At 36.3% G+C, this 22,250-nt stretch overlaps 1 protein-coding gene across 2 annotated transcripts in view; it reads left to right on the forward strand.

Moving 5' to 3' along the window:
- Positions 1 to 22,250, forward strand: part of GBE1 (1,4-alpha-glucan branching enzyme 1) — a 279,090-nt gene that overhangs the window by 227,286 nt on the left and 29,554 nt on the right. Inside the window, exons 13-14 of one of the 2 annotated variants that reach the window (XR_013530578.1) lie at positions 10,350 to 10,534; positions 12,114 to 13,681. Coding sequence is in view for 1 of the 2 variants with exons in the window: in XM_017967116.4 (XP_017822605.1) it covers positions 10,350 to 10,534; positions 12,114 to 12,244 (316 nt within the window). In the remaining variant the exon portion in view is untranslated. The remainder of the gene's footprint in view (positions 1 to 10,349; positions 10,535 to 12,113; positions 13,682 to 22,250) is intronic. The other variant, XM_017967116.4, reaches the window with a different exon arrangement.

Consider the following 22,250-nt stretch of genomic DNA (forward strand, 5'->3'; position numbering starts at 1 on the left):
GTCTCAGCCTTATTTTACCCCGCCCTGTTGAAGATGGAGTTGCTCTGGTTCAGACACCTTTGACAAATCTGGTACAGTTAACAGGAATGGGAGTTAGGTGTTTGTTTTTTGTTTTTAGTATTCTCATCAGGACTGTCACATACACTTTAAGTGTGTACGGGTCTGTGTATTTAAAGTGAGTGTGTGTGTGTGTGAGTGTGTGTGAGTGTGTGTGTGAGTGTGTGTGTGTTACACAGTGGTCTCTCCTTTTCCACTGGAGTATGTTTTTCAGTGGATGTGTGAAAACTCAGATTGTACTGAACCCTGTATACACTTTTTTTTTTCCTTTACATACATACCTATAATAAAGATTAATTTATGAATTAGGCAGAGTAAGAGATTAACAACGATAATTAATAATAACATACAACAATTATAACAATATGCCAGTATTACTTGTGCTTTGGGCCATTCCAAATAACATAAAGGTGACTTAAACACAAGCACAGCAATATCATGGCAGTCTATTTGATAACTGAGATGGCTACCAGGTGACTAATGAGCAAGTAGTGGATAGTCCAGATATGCCGGGCAAGGGGGTGATTCACCTCTGGAGTGTGACGCAGGAAGTTATCACAAGATTTCATCATGCTACACAGAAGGGCATGCATTCGAATTTACGAATTATTTCTGGAGTTTTCCATTTAATATTTTCAGGCCACAGTTGACCATGGGCAACTGAACTCATGGAAAGTGAAACCGTAGATAAGAGTGGACTGGTGATGTACAACTGGCATGCACACACACATGACACGCACACACATACACGCTTGATATCAACAAAGAATTACATACCATTCACAGTCTAGAGGCAGCAGGGAGGTTGTGATAGACTATAATAAGTCCTGTTCTCTTGAGCACTGAGTTCTGTTTTGCTGGCCTCATCTAGCATGTCATCCTTTCCCTCATCTTCTGGATCTGATCACTATATTTTATTTCTGTGCCTTCAGAGAAACTATATTGGATATTAAACAGTTGTAGAGGAAAACATCCTATCTTAACAAATATTTCAGGAGGCTCTGTTGCAGGTACAGCACCCTGGAACTTTCTGTGGAGAATGAAAGAGAAACATTAGATGTGGCCCCCTCCCATAACCGTACTGATCAGTATCAAAGGGAGAAAGGGTGGTAATTGCAAGTTTATTTTAAAGAAAGAAAAATCACAGGTCCTGATTTTAAAAATTGCTTTGTGCTATGCCCCACACTTTGGGGCATATTAAAATAGATACTTTCTTTTAAAGGTTAGTCTTTAGTATGGTAAAGAGGAGTAGTAGCTAAGGTTTTTATATTCTCATTAGGACTATACATTATTTTTATATACCATGTTAACTTGGGAACAATAACAAATTACGTAACATCCACAGCATGGAGGCTTTGACAGACTTTAATTCCTGAGTAAAATTAGTATGCATTACACTTTAGAAAAACAAAATACACAAACCTGCTAATCAAAACGTTCAGGTAACAGAGTTGGGGCTTTTTTATTAGTTATATTGCCTTGAATTTCATCACTGTATCTGGCTGGCTTCTTGTCAATTTATAGTTTGGACCTTTACATCAAACAGCAAAAAAATTAATTACGGGAAAAGGAGTCTCAATAGGAATTTTGTACTTAGAGGTTTTTCACAATTAACCAAACATGAATGAAGCTGTGTAAACAGGAAATGGAATTAGAGAGAAGAAACTTGGTAGACTTTTCTAGAATCACTATCTATAGCAATATTAGTCACCTGATTTTAAGGTTTAGCCAAAGTTTTCAGCCTTATGATTTCTAGAAGCACCCAGTTCTGTTACTATATTGAATGCAATGAATCATGACATGAGCTGTAAATTCTCTTAGAAAGGATCCCAAGTGATGGCTCAAAAAATTATCCTCCCTTCATTTTGAATTGAGGAACTTTCTATGTATTACACTACTGATCATAATCATGATTTAATGAGCAGAACGATCATGCTTTGATGGTTAGTGCCAGATTTCTTGTAATGCATATTTTAGACTCAGAAGTATTGTTCTCAAGTGTCACAGTCGTTGCCTCTTTGCGCCACAGTTAGTTTAAATGTGACTTTTCTAAGTCTCTTATCTGTTGAATAAACCAGCCAACAGTTTTAAAAATGCTTCCTTTAATTTAGGTTTCTACTTTTCTTTTTTATTTTGCTTAAAAGCCCTTACTTGTGACCCATTCTTCTAGTTGCGGACATTTTAATATAGTCAATGGTTTTTTCACAAATACATTTAATCCTTGGATGCCTGGAGAATCCAAAGATCACATTTCTCTATTCCAAAAAATGCATGTGAACATGCATACAATATTTTGCATAAAATATTAGAAAATCAGTAGAAATGCATGAACCTCAAATTGTGAACACCTGTTGCCTTCATTGAGGAACATATATTATGTACACCTCTCATATTCTTATATACTTTAGGAATATATACATATTGCTTAAATTCAAATACTTACTCAGATCACATTGTTTTCATTCTGTGAAATTCATCTATACTAAAATAAGTTACATTCTTTTCCATCACCTGAATAAATTTATATTTCTGATCCATTTTTATACACAGCAGCCCTTACTTATAGGCTCATTTGTGTCACCATATTTCACTGAACTGTCTCACGTACTGCCATATATCCTAAGTAATTTGTAGACCATAGCTGAGAACAACATTCTTAACTTGTTTTAATGGTAGTATTTTTCTTCATTAGGTTTGTGAGCTGTGAGCTAGTGTAAGATACTAACAGACATTTTCCAGTTTTCTCTCTTCAGCCTTAAGAATGGTTCACTGTTGTCCCAAGGTCACTTTGAAAGTGTTTCTGTGATTTGCTTCCATTTATTTTATGCTTGTGTTTATGGTTTTGAACCAAATATGAAATTTAATGTTGCATTTGTCTACATTAAACTTAATTTGCCCCTTGTCAGCTCATTTCCAACAGAGAAAACATTCAGAACCACCCTGTAGAATGTTTTGTCTGCAATCACTGATAGAGTTTTTCTGTCTCTCTTTGTTATATGCAACTCTATATTTTTCATTTTAAAAAGAGGCGTCTCTGAAGGAACATTTTCAGAAAATCTAAATGTCTAATAGAGATTAATAAGTGATTTTCTAATAAAATAGAATCATTACCCTATTTGAATTTTTTTTTAATTAAAGCTCTTATTTTCTAACTTAGAAATTTAATTTCATATTACATATTATATGAATATGCTTCTTGGGATGCTCTTTGAAGTAGTGAATTTATACTTGAAAAAGATAAATGAAGTAAAAGTTAAAAGAGAAACAAAACCTTAAATTGAGTTATGCTAACAAATATTTTGTGTGCTTATTTTCTTTTTTCAGATTTTTCCAAGTAATTAACCTCATATAATTAAATCTCCATTTAAAAAGTAATTACTTTTAAAAAATAATTTCAACTTATATTTTAGATTCAGAGGTAAATGCGCCGGTGTGTTATGTGAATATATTGTATGACACTCAGGTTTGGGGTATGAATGTTGTCACCCAGGTAGTGAACATAGTACCCCAACAGGTAGTTTTCCAGCCCTCCCTGCTGTCTCTCTCCCACCACTAGTAGTCCCCAGATGAATTTTCTTACTAATGCTTACTAAGTTTTTAATAAATGAATATTTTAAATTAATATATCTTAGAGGGCAATAAAATGAAACATTAAATTTTAATGAATAAAAATACTTTTAAAGTAAAATCCTAAACATTTACATTAAGAAATATAATTTGTGTGTTGAAAATTATTTTCAGGAGCAATCTACTAACTTGTGCCTGTATTTCTGAATCATCAGTAGTGTTCAAAACTTGGGAAATATTTTATCCTAGAATATCTGCTGCTTACTTTTGAGCAGATATTATAGTTATTCAGTTTATGTTTGGGGAAATATCAGATAGGTGTACAAAGATACATTTAAAAGACTGATGATTTTTATAACATGGAAATATTAGAAAAAGTCAAAATTACTAACTTAAGGTGACTGATCAAATAAAATTTCATTATGTGGTCCACAATGGATGGAATAACACCATAGAGATGCACATTTATTGATATACAAAATGTTCATTTTAAATTTAAAAATAGTTTATAATATGAGTCTATTTTTTTTCAAAAACAAGTTGTAGGTAGATGGTACGCAGAGAGTCAGGAATGAATGTATGTATGTATAGGCATCAATATAGATATAGATATAAATATCCACCTGTGGATATAGACAAAAATAAATACAAAGTTTATCAAAAGAAAAACAGGGATTGTTTTGTGACATTGTGTATGTGTTGAATTGTGATTTTAAAAAATATTTCTATGAGTGCATTTCTTAATAAATTAATAAATAAAAGAAAAAACATTATAAGTCAATATTTTTGAGCACATACTATGTATTTTATATGCTTCTAAATTACATGCCTTACCTATTTAATCATAATTATGCTACTCTTCAGTCCTTATTGTCTTAGTTTGTGCTGCTATAACAAACCACCATAAACTGGCTGGCTTAAACAACAAAAACTATTTCTCTTAGTCTGGAGGCTGGGAAGTCCTAGTCGAGGCACTGGCAGATTTGCTATCTGGGGATGCTCTACTTCCTGGTTTACTGGTGGCTGTCTTCTCACTGTATCTATCCTCCATAGCAGAGTAAACAAGGGAGCTCTCTGGGGTCTCTTCTATAACAACATTAATCCTGTGCATGAGGGCTCAACCCTCCTGACCTAATCACTTCCCAAAGCACCAACACCTAAATTTGGGTAGAGTGAGGAACCACTTGCAGTCCATCACCGTTATTTATGCTGTAAATAAGAAGCATGTGAATTTTCACACTAGAATGTTAGAAATAAATGGTAATAATGTAATTTCTCACACCTTTGTATGAACTCTCCGAGGCTGTATCGTGTGTGTGTGTTTTCCTGGGGAGCAGTTACTTAGCTTTTAATCCTACTGTGTGATGAGTTAACACCACCCTCTGATAGTTTTGGTTAAACTAACCATTCATTTCTATACTATTGAAAACTGTACTACCAAGGCAAGATATTAGGAGCAAGCTAAACTATACAGTGAAAATGAATTTGTTGTTTTCACCTTGTTAATCTATCCAAGCAGTTGGAAAAGATAGCAAGCAACAACAGCATGACATTAGGTCACATTTTCAAGCAGGCAAGGAAGAAATAGGAGCTGGAGAGGTCATCAAGTCCCAGGAGTGTTCTAGCCAGGGCAGAACTCTGCTTTTAGATGGTGCCTAAAGTGTTAATTTTAAGTGGCATATAATCAACTGTCAGTAAAACTACAGATACTCTTTGAGAGTATGTTCAGAGGCTTTGCAAGGTTAACGTGTAAAATAATGACGATTCCATGAGGGTGGATATAGGATTCCTACCATAGAAACCTGATTTACCCTATCGATTTGTGTGTCTTGTAACAAAATTATTTTTATTTTCAATTCTGTCTTTTAAGATCTAAAACAGTAGATGACTCAAAGCACATTAATACTTGGCTTTAGGATATACGTTTGTATTATTAAAATATGAATAAATGCATCTTTGCAGAACTTCAACACTAAAGAAAGGAATAAGGCCATCCCATGAAAACCTGTGTGAACAAGAGCCAAACAGCTAGCTACTCTCTGGATTCGTCCTCGTTATCTGTATGGGCAGCCCGTTCTCTCCTCAATGTATGATTTTACAGATGAGGAAACCACGAGATTAAATTGCCTAAATTCACATCACTCCTAAGTGGCATAATTGTGATTTAAACCCAAGTCTTGCTGACTTGGAAATCTGCATTCATGTGCATCATGTTGTATAACTGACTATTTTCAGAATATTACAGAGAAGTTGATAAAATGTAGATTCTAGCCTGGTACTTCCTCCAGAAGTAATGTATCCATGTCACTGGCGGAAGGGGTGAATATTTTTAACAGCCTTCCTTGGTGAGTCTAGAGTGTAATATAAATTGAAAAGCATAGCATTACACCATCTTATTTCTGTATCAGAGGGGAGATTGCATAGCAAGTTCTTATTTTTGATTTTATTTTTTGGTAGCATTTTTTTTTCTTTGAGTCATTGAACTGTTCCTTTTTAATGGTACTTTAGGTTTTTGGGGTACATGTGCAGATCATGCAGGATTGTTGTATGGGTACATACATGGCAATGTGGTTTGCTGCTTCCATCCGTCCGTCACCTATATCTGGCATTTCTCCCCATGTTATCCCTCCCCAACATCCCCGGCCACTGCTGTCCCTCCCCTATTCCCCCCAAACAGACCCCACTGTGTGATGCTCCCCTCTCTGTGTCCATGTGTTCTCATTGTTCAGCACCCGCCTACGAGTGAGAACATGCGGTGTTTGATTTTCTATTCTTGTGTCAGTTTGCTGAGAACGATGATTTCCAGATTCATCCATGTCCCTACAAAGGACATGTTTTTTATGGAAGCATAGTATTCCATGGTGTATATGTGCCACAGTTTCCTTGTCCAGTCTATCATCGATGGGCATTTGAGTTGGTTCCAGGTCTTTGCTATTGTAAACAGTGCTGCAGTGAACATACGTTTGTATGTGTCTTTATAATAGAATGATTTATAATCCTTTGGATATATATCCAGTAATGAGATTTCTGGGTCAAATGGAATTTCTATTTCTAAGTCCTTAAGGAATTGCCACTGTGTCTTCCATAATGGTTGAACTAATTTACACTCCCACCAAGAGTATAAAATTCTTATTTCTCCACATCCTCTCCAGCATCTGTTGTCTCCAGATATTTTAATGATCACCATTCTAACTGGCATTAGTTTGGTATCTCAATGTGGTTTTGATTTGCATTTCTCTAATGACCAGTGATGATGATCATTTTTTCATATGTTTGTTGGCCTCATACATGTCTTCTTTTGAAAAGTGTCTGTTCACGTCCTTCACCATTTGATAGGTGTACCTGAATGTGATGGAGAGAATGAATCCAAGCTGGAAAACACTCTTGAGGATCTTCTGGTAGTATTTAACGCTACTGACCATGCTTCTTGGGGCTCTTCTTAGCCGTCTCTGTTTTCTTGTAATGGCCCTTCACTACTGCTCTCAGTCTACTCTATGAAGGCTTCTTTCTGCCTTCAGTTTCTTGGTGTGCTGGCCATGGCCCTTTTTCTCTGATGACTCTCATTATCTTTACTTATTATAGCTTTACAAATTACTCTTTCTCCCCACATTCAGTTCTCTCTTGTGTTTCAGTACCTTGTTTTTATCATTCTTCTAAATCCACGGATGCCAGAGTATTCTTCAGGTGTTAAATTTAGCGGGCCTAAAATTGAAGTCATTATCTTCTCACCCCAAACTTTCTGTCATCATTTCCCCTAGTGTAGTTAACGCTGTCACTACTCAGTCTCCTGAACCCAAAACTTCAAAATTGCCTTCCGACATTCCTTTTCCTCACTGTCTCCATTCAGTCAGTCATCAAATATTATTATTTCCATCTCAGAAATGCCATTTGAATCCATCATTCTTTTCCCTATTTGCACAGCATCTCATCATCTCTTACATGTTGGATTCCATACCGGTTTTCCTGCCATTCAGCTTTCCCTGATATCCAGTCTTCTTACCACGGTGTACCAGATATATTTTAATAATAAAGACAATTTGAAATTCTCATTTCCCTACTTTAAAATAGCCTTTGAGTCCATAATGCCTGCAATATAAGGTACAAAATGTATAAAGTTCATCCTAATAGCCCTGCCTTATCTACTCACCACAAGTCCTATTTTGTGACAAAACTGAACTTTCACTACATCTTACCTTCTCATTCTGATACATTTGTGCATGTCATTCCACGAGCATGGAATCTCGGTCCAGGTATGAGAGATTGGTCATTCTTGGCCCTGTATTTCCATGGAATTTACTTCTGTTTAACATGCTGTAGTAGAAATTCAGAGTCAGGGGGCTAAAACCAAACTGTCTGGGTTCACAGGCCCAACTCCTTAATTACTGTGTAACATTTTGTGCCTCAGTTTCCTTATCTGTGAAATTGAAATAATAATATTACCTACGTTAGATAATTGTTGAAAACAGAGTTAATTCATGTGCACTGCTTGTAATGGTGCCTGGAACATAATAAACAGAAATTAAGCATGTGCTGCTGCTTCATTAATCATGATGACAATGATGTAACAGTCTCCATGGAAGAGGGCTAAAGGAATTGCTTATTAATACTGGCATCGACCCAGAGATCCATAGCTGTGCCAAAAGAAAAGTATTTTGCCTATAGAAGCCTGGATCCAGTTTGTAGGCTAGTATGCTATAGCTACCTCATGGCATTTCTAGACTCTCGTAAATCACCCACTAGTTAAAATCCCACTAGACCTTGGATTGGTATGTGGACCTATACTTGTTCCCAGACTGGAAGTCTTGTATTATTAGTAAGGATTGTTCCAAATACAATTCTGGAGGTACATTATTTTGCTAGTTTTCTAGTTGAAGGAGTAAGCTCTGCCATGGGTGTACCTTGTGCTGTTATATTTTAGACCTAGGCAGGACTTTTAAATGTAGCAGAGGGAAGTTCCTTGTGTCAATTTCAAGCATCCTAAAGTAATTATAGCCTTATCAAGTCAGTTCTCTGCTATGATACACTGTGGACAACATAATAAGAAATACTATAATTTAAACTAAAATTTGAATGAACAGAATGTTTGTAGGCACTTTAATTTTTTTTTTTTTTTTGAGACGGAGTTTCGCTCTTGTTACCCAGGCTGGAGTGCAATGGCACGATCTCCGCTCACCGCAACCTCCACCTGCTGGGTTCAGGCAATTCTCCTGCCTCAGCCTCCTGAGTAGCTGGGATTACAGGCACGCGCCACCATGCCCAGCTAATTTTTTGTATCTTTAGTAGAGACGGGGTTTCACCATGTTGACCAGGATGGTCTCGATCTCTTGACCTCGTGATTCACCCATCTCGGCCTCCCAAAGTGCTGGGATTACAGGCCTGAGCCACCGCGCTCGGCCAGGCACTTTAATTTTTAAGAAACTGCTATAGCCCTGTTTATTTGGATGATATTTTTATTTGGATGAATGTGGTCCTGAAAAGTTCAATGTAAATTACAGAATTTCTTTACAAAGTTTACTATTTAAAGCACCTCGGCCATAAGTCGTTTTTGAATTACATCCTTGCTTATTAGTTTTTATTTATTATAATATGAATATGCAGTTTATTTGAAGTAGGACACATTTGTATTGGTTATGATACTTCCTAACTCATTGGAGAAATTTATAGCATTAATTAGAAATTTCCAGCATTAATTAGAAATTGTAGCACTAATTAGAAAAATCACAGCATTAATTAATTGTAGCACATGAAAGAAAATTTTGGAAAGTAGTATTTAATTTTTAGGGAAAGAAAAGAAGGCTTAAAATAGAAATTAAACTTGAGAGCAACAATAAGAAACAATTGCTTAGGTGAATAACATCTAAAATCGATTCTCAAAAGGGAAACTATGTGTTTGCTACTGTTTTATTTTATTTTTTAAGTTTATTGGGTTTCTGGTTCTCATCATTATAGTGAGAAATAATGTTATATAGATCCCCACCCAGGCGTCTCAGCTATACACGCAAAAGAATCAGCATAAGCATTCAGGCACACTTGAAATGAAAGGTATACATCTAATAGTAACAAATGGATCTGAAAAAGAAATATGGAAAATTAATAATAAAATTAATGACCTGAGTTTCCTTTGCACCTGAGATTTACAAGTTATTTTCCTAATGTGATGTGGTAGGAAAAGCTGGATTTTAATCAGTGGAACTAAATTTTAATGGTTGTTTGCCCACTATGCGAAGTTGGACAAATCCCTTAACTGCCGAGAGCTTTGGATTTCTCGTATGTGAAATGAATATAATACAGAGTTCCTTTGAGGATCAAAAAATAACTTACTTATAAAGCCTTTGGAAATTGTCAAGTATTGCACAGATTTCAGAGATTATAGAAAAAGAGATTTCAGAAATTACCCTGAGATCTCAGAGATTATTTTAGAAATGAAATAAGTATGACATCGATAATTGTCTTCAGTTTGTGCTTGAGGACACCAAGATGTGCAACAAGTAATGAGTAGCCAAACTGAAGCCGCACCCTGGGCTCCTGAGTCCAACTGTCATATTTTCCATGCTGGACTCCGCTGTTTCTAGGCTGGACCTGCACGTCATCCACAGGACACAGGCCTAGTAAATAATAGCCTAAACTGAATTTTGAAAACTTTAAAAAACACATAATTATTGATGTATTACTAGTAAGAACTTCTAATATAATAGGATGATATTTACATTTCATTTTTAATGCAGGTAATGAATTTGGGCATCCTGAATGGTTAGACTTCCCAAGAAAAGGAAATAATGAGAGTTACCATTATGCCAGAAGGCAGTTTCATTTAACTGATGATGACCTTCTTCGCTACAAGTTCCTAAATAATTTTGACAGGGATATGAATAGATTGGAAGAAAGATTTGGTTGGCTTTCAGCCCCACAGGTAAGCTCTTTACTCTGAATGCTACGTTTTAGTCCCCAGTGATGAACATGCTTCGAACGGCAACCAGCGGAAATCTATATGCAGATCTTTTAAACAGCACATTATTATTCAGTGTGTAGTGTCCTGTAACGTACCTGAGGTTGTCAAAACATGTCACTGAAGTCTCTCCAGTTGATAATGAAAATCTTAAACATAATGCCCTGCTTACTTTTCTGGGTTTTTTTTTCTTTTTTTGTTATTGTTTAAATTTTGTAATTTGTATTTTTATAGGTTAAAATAAATGATAAAAGTTCTGCAGGGAACCCACTTTAAAAATTGCTGTGGAAACATCTTAATAGTTTTGACCACTTTTTTTGTAAATAATTATGCTGTCATAAAGCTGCTTTGACAACATGTAGATTTCTTTATTCTTTTTTTTTTTTCCTCTTCTTTACTGGTCTCTAACTTGTCATTTCAATAGATGCCATTTTACCTGCATGCTGTTTTGTATTTTTCATGAGCCTGTCTGTCCTCTGGAATTAATGTCTCAGTTTTCACCAAGTTTTAGAAAACATAATTAACAGGTGAAAATTTTATACAGCCTTCTTTTTTCCTTGCAAAAATTATCATATAATATGTGTTCATTATAATCCATTTACTTTATGCTGGGGCTGTTGGAAATTACCGTTGATGGGTTTTTACTTTGGTGTCTATGATTTTTTTTAATGGCTGAACAAAGGTATTTATATTTCCAGTAAGATTTGCTCCATGACACAAATGCCCTAATAACGTTTATTAGTAATGCTGTTTCCAGAAGAGAGAGCAAAATGATGCTCCTTTTCAGTAAGAACAATGTTGAGTACTAAAAGGTGCACTGCTTACTCTGGGGCTTTAGTTTGCATTTCTAAATTACCAAGAGTGGTGCTGCTGATATGCATGGCAGTAAGTCCTCTCAAGGCTGGGGGCTGAGGGAGGGTGGTGGCAAAAAAGCAAAGGCTCTTCACAGCCAACTGTAAATACATGATGATGAATAAAAGAAGAGGTTTTACAGATGTAATTTCTTTTCAGACCTTATCGTTTTATTAAGAAAAAAGTATTGTAATTGACTTTAGGTTGCCATTGAATCTGACAAAGTTGGATCAAAGTGTAAAATGTTTAAGAGAACTGTAATTTCAGAAACTACATTAAAATAACAATGTTACATTAAATTTTGAAAAGTGGTTTGATGTACCTAACCACATTAAGCTGGAGATTAATATAAAAGTTCACTTATAAGTAGATCTACTATATATAACCAAACACTTGGTAGTATGTACACACACCACGGTTTTACCTGAAACCTGAGCCACAACACTATTTCTCTGTTTGTGCAATGAAGTTGTCAAGCAGCTGGTGAACTTTGCATACTCCACTAAGCAATTTTAGAGATTGTTTTTGGCTCAGAGTTGATAGCAAAATTGTAACATGTTCAGAAAAATATAGTGTTCTGAAATACGTTTTTTTGGTTTAATAAACTGACTATTGGCAAAGATGAAAAATAATGTACTTGTAGCAGCATCTACCTATTATTTAAATGTAACATGTGTGTTAATTCCTGCAGGCCTATGTGAGTGAAAAACATGAAGGTAATAAGATTATTGCCTTTGAAAGAGCAGGCCTTCTTTTCATTTTCAACTTCCATCCAAGCAAGAGCTACACTGACTACCGAGTTGGAACGGCATTGCCAGGGAAATATCCTTTTTGTTACCAGTGAATATGATGGTCCACATTCACTTCTTTATTACATCGTAGGATAAAAAAACACAAACGTTGATCTTGATGACAGAAGCTTTCATTTTCTTCATCTGAAAAACGAAGAACTTGAAATAGTTGATGGATAAGTCTTTGCTCAGCTAAGTTCCACTGAATTATTTCTAAGCTTGACTTTGGCTTTAAAAGGTGTAACTGAACATTTCTTAAATAATATTTTAATCCAGTAAGCGATATAGGAGACAACTGTAGTTTTACTTTATGAAAATATTTTGTAAGTTACCCCTGAAACCAGTTAGCTTTTCTCTTCCCCACTCAGTGGGAGAGAGCAAACAGTAGTTGTAATGATAGCTTCCTTCCTTTTTCTGTTTCTTCTCCTAAAACTCAAGACACAGCATGTTTTTCTAATCCTGAATTGGTAAGAAGGCAAGGCAGGGGAGGTGTGAGCAATAGAAATAACCAGAGAGAATGTTTTTGATGCTCTCTATGTCTTTGTTTACTCCTTCTTTCATGCATTTTACAGATATTAACTGAATACCTATTTACCGAACACCTCTGTGCCAGCTCTGAGCTGATTTCTGTAAATACACGAATTTTTCTAGCAAATTCAGTCACTGCCCTAAGAGCTTTTAAACTGATAAAGAAGATAAATATTAGTCATCATAAGTTGGATAATTATTACAAAGGAGTTGTACAGTCTATTTTAAAGATATGTTACTAGATCCATGAAAAAAATGACAGAATCAGGACCTAGCAACAAATCAGCACAATTTTCAAGCAGGCAGTAGAAATAATGTGCTTGTCCCCTGAAGCCCTAACAATGATTAGCATCTGCCACCTGAGCAAGATGCCTGATGCCAACATGAAGTCCTGTGTGTCAGGGTGTTTCCAGCTACAATGAAGAACCATTTCCCACAAATAATAAGGAAATGTATAATATATTTGTCACATAATAAAAATCCTGGCTCAAATAATAAGGAAAATGTATTTGTCACATAATAAAAATCCTAAAGTCTAGTTTTCCCAGCACTGTGGTGGTATCAAGTTTCCCAGTTCATTGTTTTTGCCTTTCAATTGTCAGGGTGCCAGCAATGTCCAAACGGTGGCATCTGTTAATAATCATTAGTTAAGAGCCATGACTCCAAGTGTCACCCACTTTCAGACACAACAAAATGCAGACAATTTTTGTGTATCTCTTCTAGAATTAAGTTACTTCTCTAGCAAAATTTCCTTCCTATTTTATTGACCAGAATTGGGTCTCACATCTCTCAGAAAAATTTTCTAGGAAGAAGAATGATATTACCATGAGTGGCTTAATCAGGAATTACCCCTGAGTCTCAGGAAGGCAGTCCTTGATGAAGTGGACACCCAAACGGACTCTTACTCTGACAGCAAGAAGAGAAGAGCCCGTGCTTTTTAGTAAGTACCCTGCAGCATCTGTCACCACCTGGTGCTGCTCAGTGACATTGAGGGAGAGAGAGATAGTTCCCTTTCTTCTCACCCAGCCAATTCCCGTTCCACATAACATCAGAGCCTCTAGGAGAGGAGGCTGTAATTGTGACTGATAGTACAAATATGCCCCAGTTAACCCACAGAATGCTCTATGTTTTCCGTCTCTCTATGCCTACAAATAAATCAATGTGATGGGTTATCTACACCAAAGAAGTTCAGTACTATTCTGGGAAACAAATGTCGTCTTCATTTCCATGAAAAAAAAAATCCAAATACTAAAGGTGTAGGCATTTGTACATTATCCTTCCCAGCTCGAGGGCTAAAGTAATGCTCCTATACTAAACACTTCTATAATTGATAATGTAGTATAATCAAACCAAAATACCTTTACAGAATACATGGTATCTATGGCAGTCTTTGTTGTATCTTTGCCAGCACTGTCCTTGACCCTTAAATGAAGGCAAAGAGATGTATAAAACCCAAACTGTGATGTAAGTCTTAATGCAGTAAATGGAAAGGGAACAAGGAGCAAGAATAGTCCATGGGAGAACGAAGGACAAGGAAAAGGACAAAATAAATGACAGGGGAGCAGGGGAGAGATACTGAAATTAAGACAAAGACTTTTAAGCCTAGTCTTGGGAAATGGACAAGATTATAGCAGGAAAAAAAATGGAGAAAGCCATTTCAGCTGTTGAAAATCCTAGACTCTTCTTAGATAATGGATAGTACAATGGATTAATTGGAGAATCATGACCGTAGAAAGAATTATTAAGAGATAAAGCTGAAAACATAGATGGAGATCACATAATAGAAGATTTTAATGCTGTATTAATTAGTCTTTTTTCTATGATTTTATAGTGAGTTGCTGCAGGTTTTTGACTACAGAGCTACTTGATAAGATTGTAGGCTTTAGTAAAAGTTCTCATGTACCAGTGTGTAAGGGAGCTTTCATGAGGAAAGCGATCGGAAGTATAGATATTAATTATGAGAAATTGCAGTACCCCTAAAAGATAATTAGGGCATGAACTAAAGTAATGGCAATAGAATAGAAAAAAGTACCTGAAGCCCTTTCTTGTTGTGAAGGATCTCAGAATCTGTTTGGACACGGAGTATAGAAGGGAAAAATGTAAGGTTTCACTTTGAACAATAGCAGGAATGCTGGTGGTAGTATTCCTGAGGAGAGCAAAGCCAGAAGAAGTAACCAGTCAGGGGAGTAGAAAATATAAATTTGAGCAAGATGGTTGAATAGGAGTCTCCAGCAGTTGTCCTCCTTATAGGAACACCAAATTGAACTATCCATACTAGAAAGTACCTTCATAAGAACCAAAAATCAGGTCAGCAATCACAGTACCTCATGGTACCATTATTACAGGCAAAGAGGCGCAGAAGAGAGTAGGAAAGGCAGTCTTCAATTTCCTGTAGCAATCCCCCAGCACTCCTTGGCAGTACCACGTGGAACATGGAAAAACAGAATCCGTGTTTGGCAGGGAGGGAAAACACAGTGCTTGTGGGACTTTGCAATGGGACTCATTGCTGCCCTGTCACAGCAGAAGGCAACATGCGCAGAATTCAGCCAGCACCTACAAAGAGAGCATTTAGACCAGCCCTAGCCAGAGGGGTATTGTCTGTCCCACCATTTGGAACCTGAGTTTCAGCTGGACCCACTGCTGTAGGCTAAAGTACCCTGGGGTTCCAGATAAATTTGAAAAGCAGTCTAGGCCACAGAACTGCAATCCCTGAGCAAATCCTGATATTGTACTGGGCTTAGAGCTAGTGGACGTGGGGTACACAAGAAAGGATATGGAAGAGTAAAGATGATTTTTTCTTATAATTTGGATACCAGCTCAGCCACAGTAAAATAAAACACCAAGCAGAGACCTGAATCCCCTATTTCAGGCTGCAGCCCTCATAAGACATCTCTAGACCCACCCTAGGCCTTAAGATAACATGATTCCCTGAAGAGAAGGACTCAGTCCTGGCGGAATTCTTTACCTAATGACTGAGGAACCCTTGGACCTTGAGTAAACATCAACAGTAGCCAAGTAGCATTTGCCATAGGCCTTTGGGGAGACCCAGTACCATGTCAGCTTCAGCTGTAACTCAGCATGTTCCCAGACATGGTGGCCATGAGAAGAGACTCCTTCTGCCTGAGGAAAAGAGAGGGAAGAATAAAAATGACTTTATCTTGCAACTTGGGGAACAGCTCAGCCTCAGTGAAATAAAGCATGAAGCAGACACCTAAAGCCTCCAGTTTTGGGCCTTAGCTCCTAGATGGCATTTCTCAACCTTCCCTGAGCCAGAAGGGAACCCACTGCCCTGAAAGGAGAGACCTAGGTCTGGCACAATTCACCGACTACTGACTAATGCGCCCTTGGGCCTTGAATAAACATGAGCAGTAGCCAGGCAGTGGTCACCATGGCCTTGGGGTGGTGGTGGCTGTGGAGAGAGGCTCCTTCTGCCTCAGGAAAGGAAAGAGAAAACTGAGAAGGGCATTGCCTGCAATGCGAATGCCACCTCAGCCGCTGGGAAGGCTGCGATAAGTGATTATGCAATGACCAGACACTGGCAAGTATCCACAAACATCAAGACCATCAAGGCAATTGTGACCTCCAAAACAAACTAAATAAATCACCAGTAACCAGTCCTGAAGTGACAGAGATATGTGACCTTTCAGACAAAAAAAAAAAATTAAAAGCTGTTTTGAGGAAGCTCGAGGAAATGCAGTTTAACAGAGAAGGAATTCAGAATGCTATCAGATAAATTTGACAAAGAAATTAAAATACTTTTGAAAAATCAAGCAGAAATTCTGGGACTGAAAAATTCAGTTGACAAATTGAAGAATGCATCAGATTCTGTCAACAGCAGAATTGATCAAGCAGAAGAATTAGTGAGCTTGAAGACAAGGTATTTGAAAATGCATAGAAAAGACAAAAAACAAAAACAAAACAATGAAACATGCCTACAGGATCTAGAAAATAGCCTCAAAAAAGCAAATCTGAAAGTTATTGGCCTTAAAGAGTATGCAGAAAGACAGGGATTGATTCAGGCAGAAATTTTATTCAAACAGATAGTACTGAAGATATCTCTTTCCATGCCCAGAGAAATATATCAATGCTCAAGGACAAGAAGGTTATAGAACACAGTGCAGATTTTACCCAAATAATACTTGCTCAAGACATTTAAAAATCAATTTCCCAAAGGTCAAGGATAAAGATAGGACCCTAAAAGCACCAAAAGAAAATAAACAAATAACATATAGGAGTTCCAGTACATCTAGCAACATACTTACCAGTGGAAACCTTGCAGGCCAGGAGAGAGTTACATGGCATACTTCAAGTGCTGAAGTAGAAATACTTTTATCCTAGAATATTATACCCAGCAAAAATAACCTTCAAATATGAAGGAGAAATTAAGACTTTCTCAGACAAACAAAAGCTGAGGGATTTTGTTAACACTAAACCTGACCCACAAGAAATGCTAAACTTCAGTCTTAAAGAAAATGATGTTAATGAGCAATAAAAAAAAATCACCTTAAGGCACAAAACTCACTGGTAACAAGTGCACAGACAAATATGGACTAGATAAGACTTTAATTGTGGTGTATGAACTACAACTTTTTAAGACATAGACATTATAATAATAGAGACCAAAACAGCATGGCAGTGGCATAAAAGCACACACACAGCAGTAGAACAGAATATAAAACCCAGAAATAAATCTACATATCTCTAGTGAACTCATTTTCAACAAAGGCACCAAGAACATACAATAGGGAAAGGACAGTTTCTTCTTTAGATGGTGCTGGGATAACTGGAGATCCATATGCAGAAGAATGAAACTAGACCCCTGTCTCCCATCAAATACAAAAACCAAATCAAAATTGATTAAAGACTGAAATCGTAGGCATAATTTATGCCTAAACTAAGCATAGGCAATCAAAGCAAAAATCTACAAATGAGATCAGAGCAAGTTAAAAAGCTTCTGCACAGCAAAGGAAACACCAAAGTAAAGAGCAGTTTACATTATGGGAAAAAATATTTGCAGACTATCCATCCGACAAAGGATTAATAACCAGAATACATAAGGGGCTCAAACAATAGGGAAAAAATCTAATATTATTTAAAAAAATGTACAAAAGATTTGAGTGTACATCTCCCAAAAGAAGACATACAAATGGCAAAGAGGTATATGAAAAGGTGCTCAGCATCACTGGTCATGAAAGAAATGCAAATCAAACCTACAATGAGAAATCTTCTCACTCTGTTAAAATAGCTTTTTTTTTTCCAAAAAGACAGGCAATATCAATCCTGGTGAGGATGTGGAGAAAGTGGAACCCTCATACACTGTCAGTGGGGTTGTCCATCAGTATAGCCACTATGGAGAACAGTATGGAGGTTACTCAAAAAAACTAAAAATAGAATTACCATGTGATCCAGCAATTCCACTGCTAGGTATATACCCAAAAGTAAAGAAATCAGTATATGGAGCAGATATTTGCACTCCTCTGTTTATTGCAATACTGTTCACTATAGCCAAGGAATGGAATCAGCCTAAGTATCCATCAATACACAAAAATGAATAAAGAAAATATGGTACTTATACACAATGGAGTACTATTCAGCTATAAAAGGAATGAGATTCCTTTATTTGCAGTAACTTGGTTGGAACTGGAGGTCATTGTGTTCAGTGAAATAAGCCAGGCATAGAAAGACTAACTTTGCCTGTTTTCACTCATTTGTGAGAGATAAAAATGAAAACAGTTAATCTCATGGAGATACGGAGTAGAAGGATGGTTGCAAGAGTTGAGAAGGGTAGTGGAGAAGTGAGAGGGAAATGGGAAGTAGGAATGTTTAATGGCTACAAAAGCATAGTTTGAAAGAAGAATAAAATATAGTATTAGATAGCACAACAGGGGGACTACAGTCAACAGTAATTTATCCTACATTTAAAATAACTAGAAGTGTAATAGGCATGTTCGTAATGCAAAAAAGGATAAATGCTTGAGATGATGGATATTTCATTTACCCTGATGTGATTGCTACATATCGTATGCCTGTATCAAAATATCTCATTTACCCCATAAACATATACACCTACTATATACCCATGAAAAATTAAAATTAAAATTATTTTATCACTGTCAACAAATGGAAATGTATAGAATTTTCAGTGATGATATTTAGGAGAAAAATCTTGGGTCAAGCTATAAAGATCTATCTAAAATAATATATTAACTTTAACAAATATTACTGAATGAAAACACATAATAATATAAGTATTATATATATTTTATAGAGTATAGTGTATACCATGACCCCCTTAAGTCAGTAAGACCCCTCCCCCAAGTATTAGTTTATATATACTGACAGAATTATAGGGTATATGAAAGCCTGGTTCAGTTCTGAAAATCTTGACACAAATTGGGTCTTTTGAAATTTAGTTATCTGCTTAAATGTCTATAGGTACTTGCTTGTTACACAAAAATTTTTATTTTAATAAATAAATACTGAATGTATTTTCATTAGTCACCTCTTTTGGAAGTTATGCTACTTATAAGTTTTAATGATACAGATATTGGAAAACTGAGCCAGCTCTTTCTAGAAATTACAGTTGAATCCTCAGTCATCCATTTGGCCTCCAAGAGAACCATGAACAAACATTGTTGCCTCATTTCCTACATTTGCCTCCTACAGATTTGTAGACTTGGACCTTATTTAGTCTGATCACCCATCTCTTCTATGTCTTTCTGTTAACAAATAGTAAAGTCACATATGTTATTGCTTTTCCTGAGGACATTTGCATTTTAATATGTCTCTTTAAATACTCAAAAAGTACTGAAGATGTAATGGTCTAAATAGGTAATGGGAGAATTTTATCATGTTTTTAACTTTATATATTTTAATATTTTTTTTGGATAGGAAGGGAGCAGGAGATCATTTTCAATGTAATTTACAACACATCTTCCAATTAAGTGTATTTTAATAACACCAGTGATAACTCTGAGATTGAAATCACAACATGTTCCTTTTATGAGGTACTCTTCTCTACCCTCCCAGTTTAGTGCAGAAGTCCCATCTAGAAAGTTTTTTCACAAATAATCACCTGTTATTCGAAGACTTTGCAGTGCTAGGAATATCACTATTTCACAAGATAAACATTATTGTTTTTTAATAATTAAAAATGTTATCACTGGGCATGGTGTCTCGTGCCTGTAATCCCTACACTTTGGGAAGCTGAGGCAGGTGGATCATCTGACGTCAGGAGTTCAAGACCAGCCTGGCCAACATGATGAAACCCCATCTCTACTAAAAATACCAAAAATTATCTGGGCATTATGGTGGGCACCTGTAATCCCAACTACTCAGGAGGCTAAGACAGGAGAATCACTTGAGCCAGGGAGGCAGTGGTTATAGTGAGCTGAGATCATGCCATTGCACTCCAGCCTCGGCAACAAGAGAGAAACTCCATCCACCCCCCAAAAAGTGTTATCTTAAAATTAGTGCATTAGTTCTCTACTTTGGGGCTAACACCTGTTGTATGCCAGCTATTCAAATCAAAAAGGCATTTAGCATGCTTCTTAGTTTACCACCTCTCCCTGGCTTTTCCTTTTCCAGACCAGATACCACTAGTTTTTAAATAGATTTCTCATGATACTTTCCGGACCTCTTACCATTGCATCTCCCTTATTTAAATGCACCCAGCATTGTTCACATTCCTCCTACACTAACAGCAGAATGTTCCAGATATGGTCTGGCAAGTATGACGTACAGAGCCCTGTTACCTTCCTTTATCTTGATGCTGCTCTCTTATTCATATAGTTAAAGTTACATTAGCTTTCCTGGCAGCCATCACATTTTCTTTTCACATTGTATTTGCATTCAAATACAAATCTTGAGTTTTTCTTTATGCATCCTAGCATTATGTCATAACTTCCTTATTCTTTATTTGTTCAGTTTATAATTTCAATGTAAAGTCCCAAATTTAACATTAAACATGAAAAAGTACAATATTAGCTTGACCCTCTAACCTATTAGAAAAGATAAAAGAATATTACAGGACAATTCTCTGTTATTAATCTGTTAGGATTGTAGCATCTCCCATAACCAGCAAATGGATCTCTTATTTTAACTTCATGTTGTTCCAAACTTAGCTTTGAGTCCTTTTTCTTCTCTCTTGTATTTTTCATCCCATTTCTTTTTGGCCTTTTATCTTATTCTGACTTTATTCATTTACTTTTAACCTACAATATAGCTCAATATTATAGAATGAATTCAGATATATAAAATATTAAAAATTAGGATTTCAATGGTATAGTGTCTGTTTTTAGCAGAGTATTGTATGTCTTTTGTTTGTTTGTATGTTTTGAGATGGAGTTTTGCTCCTGTTGCCCAGGCTGGAGTGCAATGGCACAATCTGGGCTCACCGCAAGGTTCACCTCCTAGGTTCAAGCAGTTCTCCTGCCTCAGCCTTCTGAGTAGCTGGGATTACAGGCATGTGCCACACCCAGCTAATTTTGTATTTTTAGTAGAGACAAAGTTTCTCCATCTTGGTCAGGCTGGTCTTTAACTCCTAATCTCAGGTGACTGCGCTCCTTGGCCTCCAGAAGTGCTGGGATTACAGGTGTGAGCCATCGCGTTCAGCCAATGCCATTGGCATTTCTAATTACTGAGCAAGTGAATCGAATACATATTTTTACTGTATTCAGTAAAATGAAGAGTCTATAGTGACAAGATTGCAAGTGTTAATCAAGTAACAAAATTCATCAAATTTTTAATTCCCTTGGAAGCAGGATTTGGTGCCAGAACAAATTTAACTTTTCTAAAGAAGCCACTTGAACTTCCTCTTTCACTGTGAAATATAAACTTGCTATCGGTAACATGTCTGAATTCTTGAGCAGTTTCATTTCTTTGAATCTATAGATTCTGTATATCAAATAGCAAGACGTCAACTTTCAGTCAAATTTGTGGAGAATCGGTGGTGATTGCCTTCTCAACAACTGTTGGAAGGGAGCTATTTTGGAGGTAATACCAGGCAAGGCAAAAGACACTTTAAGGATGTTTTCAACTATCTCTTCAAACTAAGAGTATACATTTGGAAAACAGAGGCAAGTCTGATTTGTATCAGTAAGGCTTTGAATATGGTTATCATGGTCACTGCCAAAGGACATTTTATTGTTTCTACAAGAGAATCTGCAGCTATATTCTAGGAAAAAATCAAAAAAAGAACAGCAAAAACCTTTTGCCTATATACTATCTCACATTTGTCTTTTTAGCTGCTAACCTTTACTGTAATAATCACCAACGTTCTTTAATATAATAGATAGAATTGTGGGTAATGCTAAGCTGAGACCCAAATGTACCTCATAAATAGGCAGGTTTCATATTTCATACTTAGAAACATAAAATAAATTTTCCCGATGTGTTACATTCACTTAGGTTTTCACATTGTTTAGCTGTAAAGAAAGAAACATAATGCCATTTATGTCATCAGAATCATTATTGTATTTCTTTAGTGGCGTTTCGTCACCTAGAATGTT

This window comes from Callithrix jacchus, chromosome 21 (assembly GCF_049354715.1).
Source record: "Callithrix jacchus isolate 240 chromosome 21, calJac240_pri, whole genome shotgun sequence".
Lineage (NCBI taxonomy): Eukaryota > Metazoa > Chordata > Mammalia > Primates > Cebidae > Callithrix > Callithrix jacchus.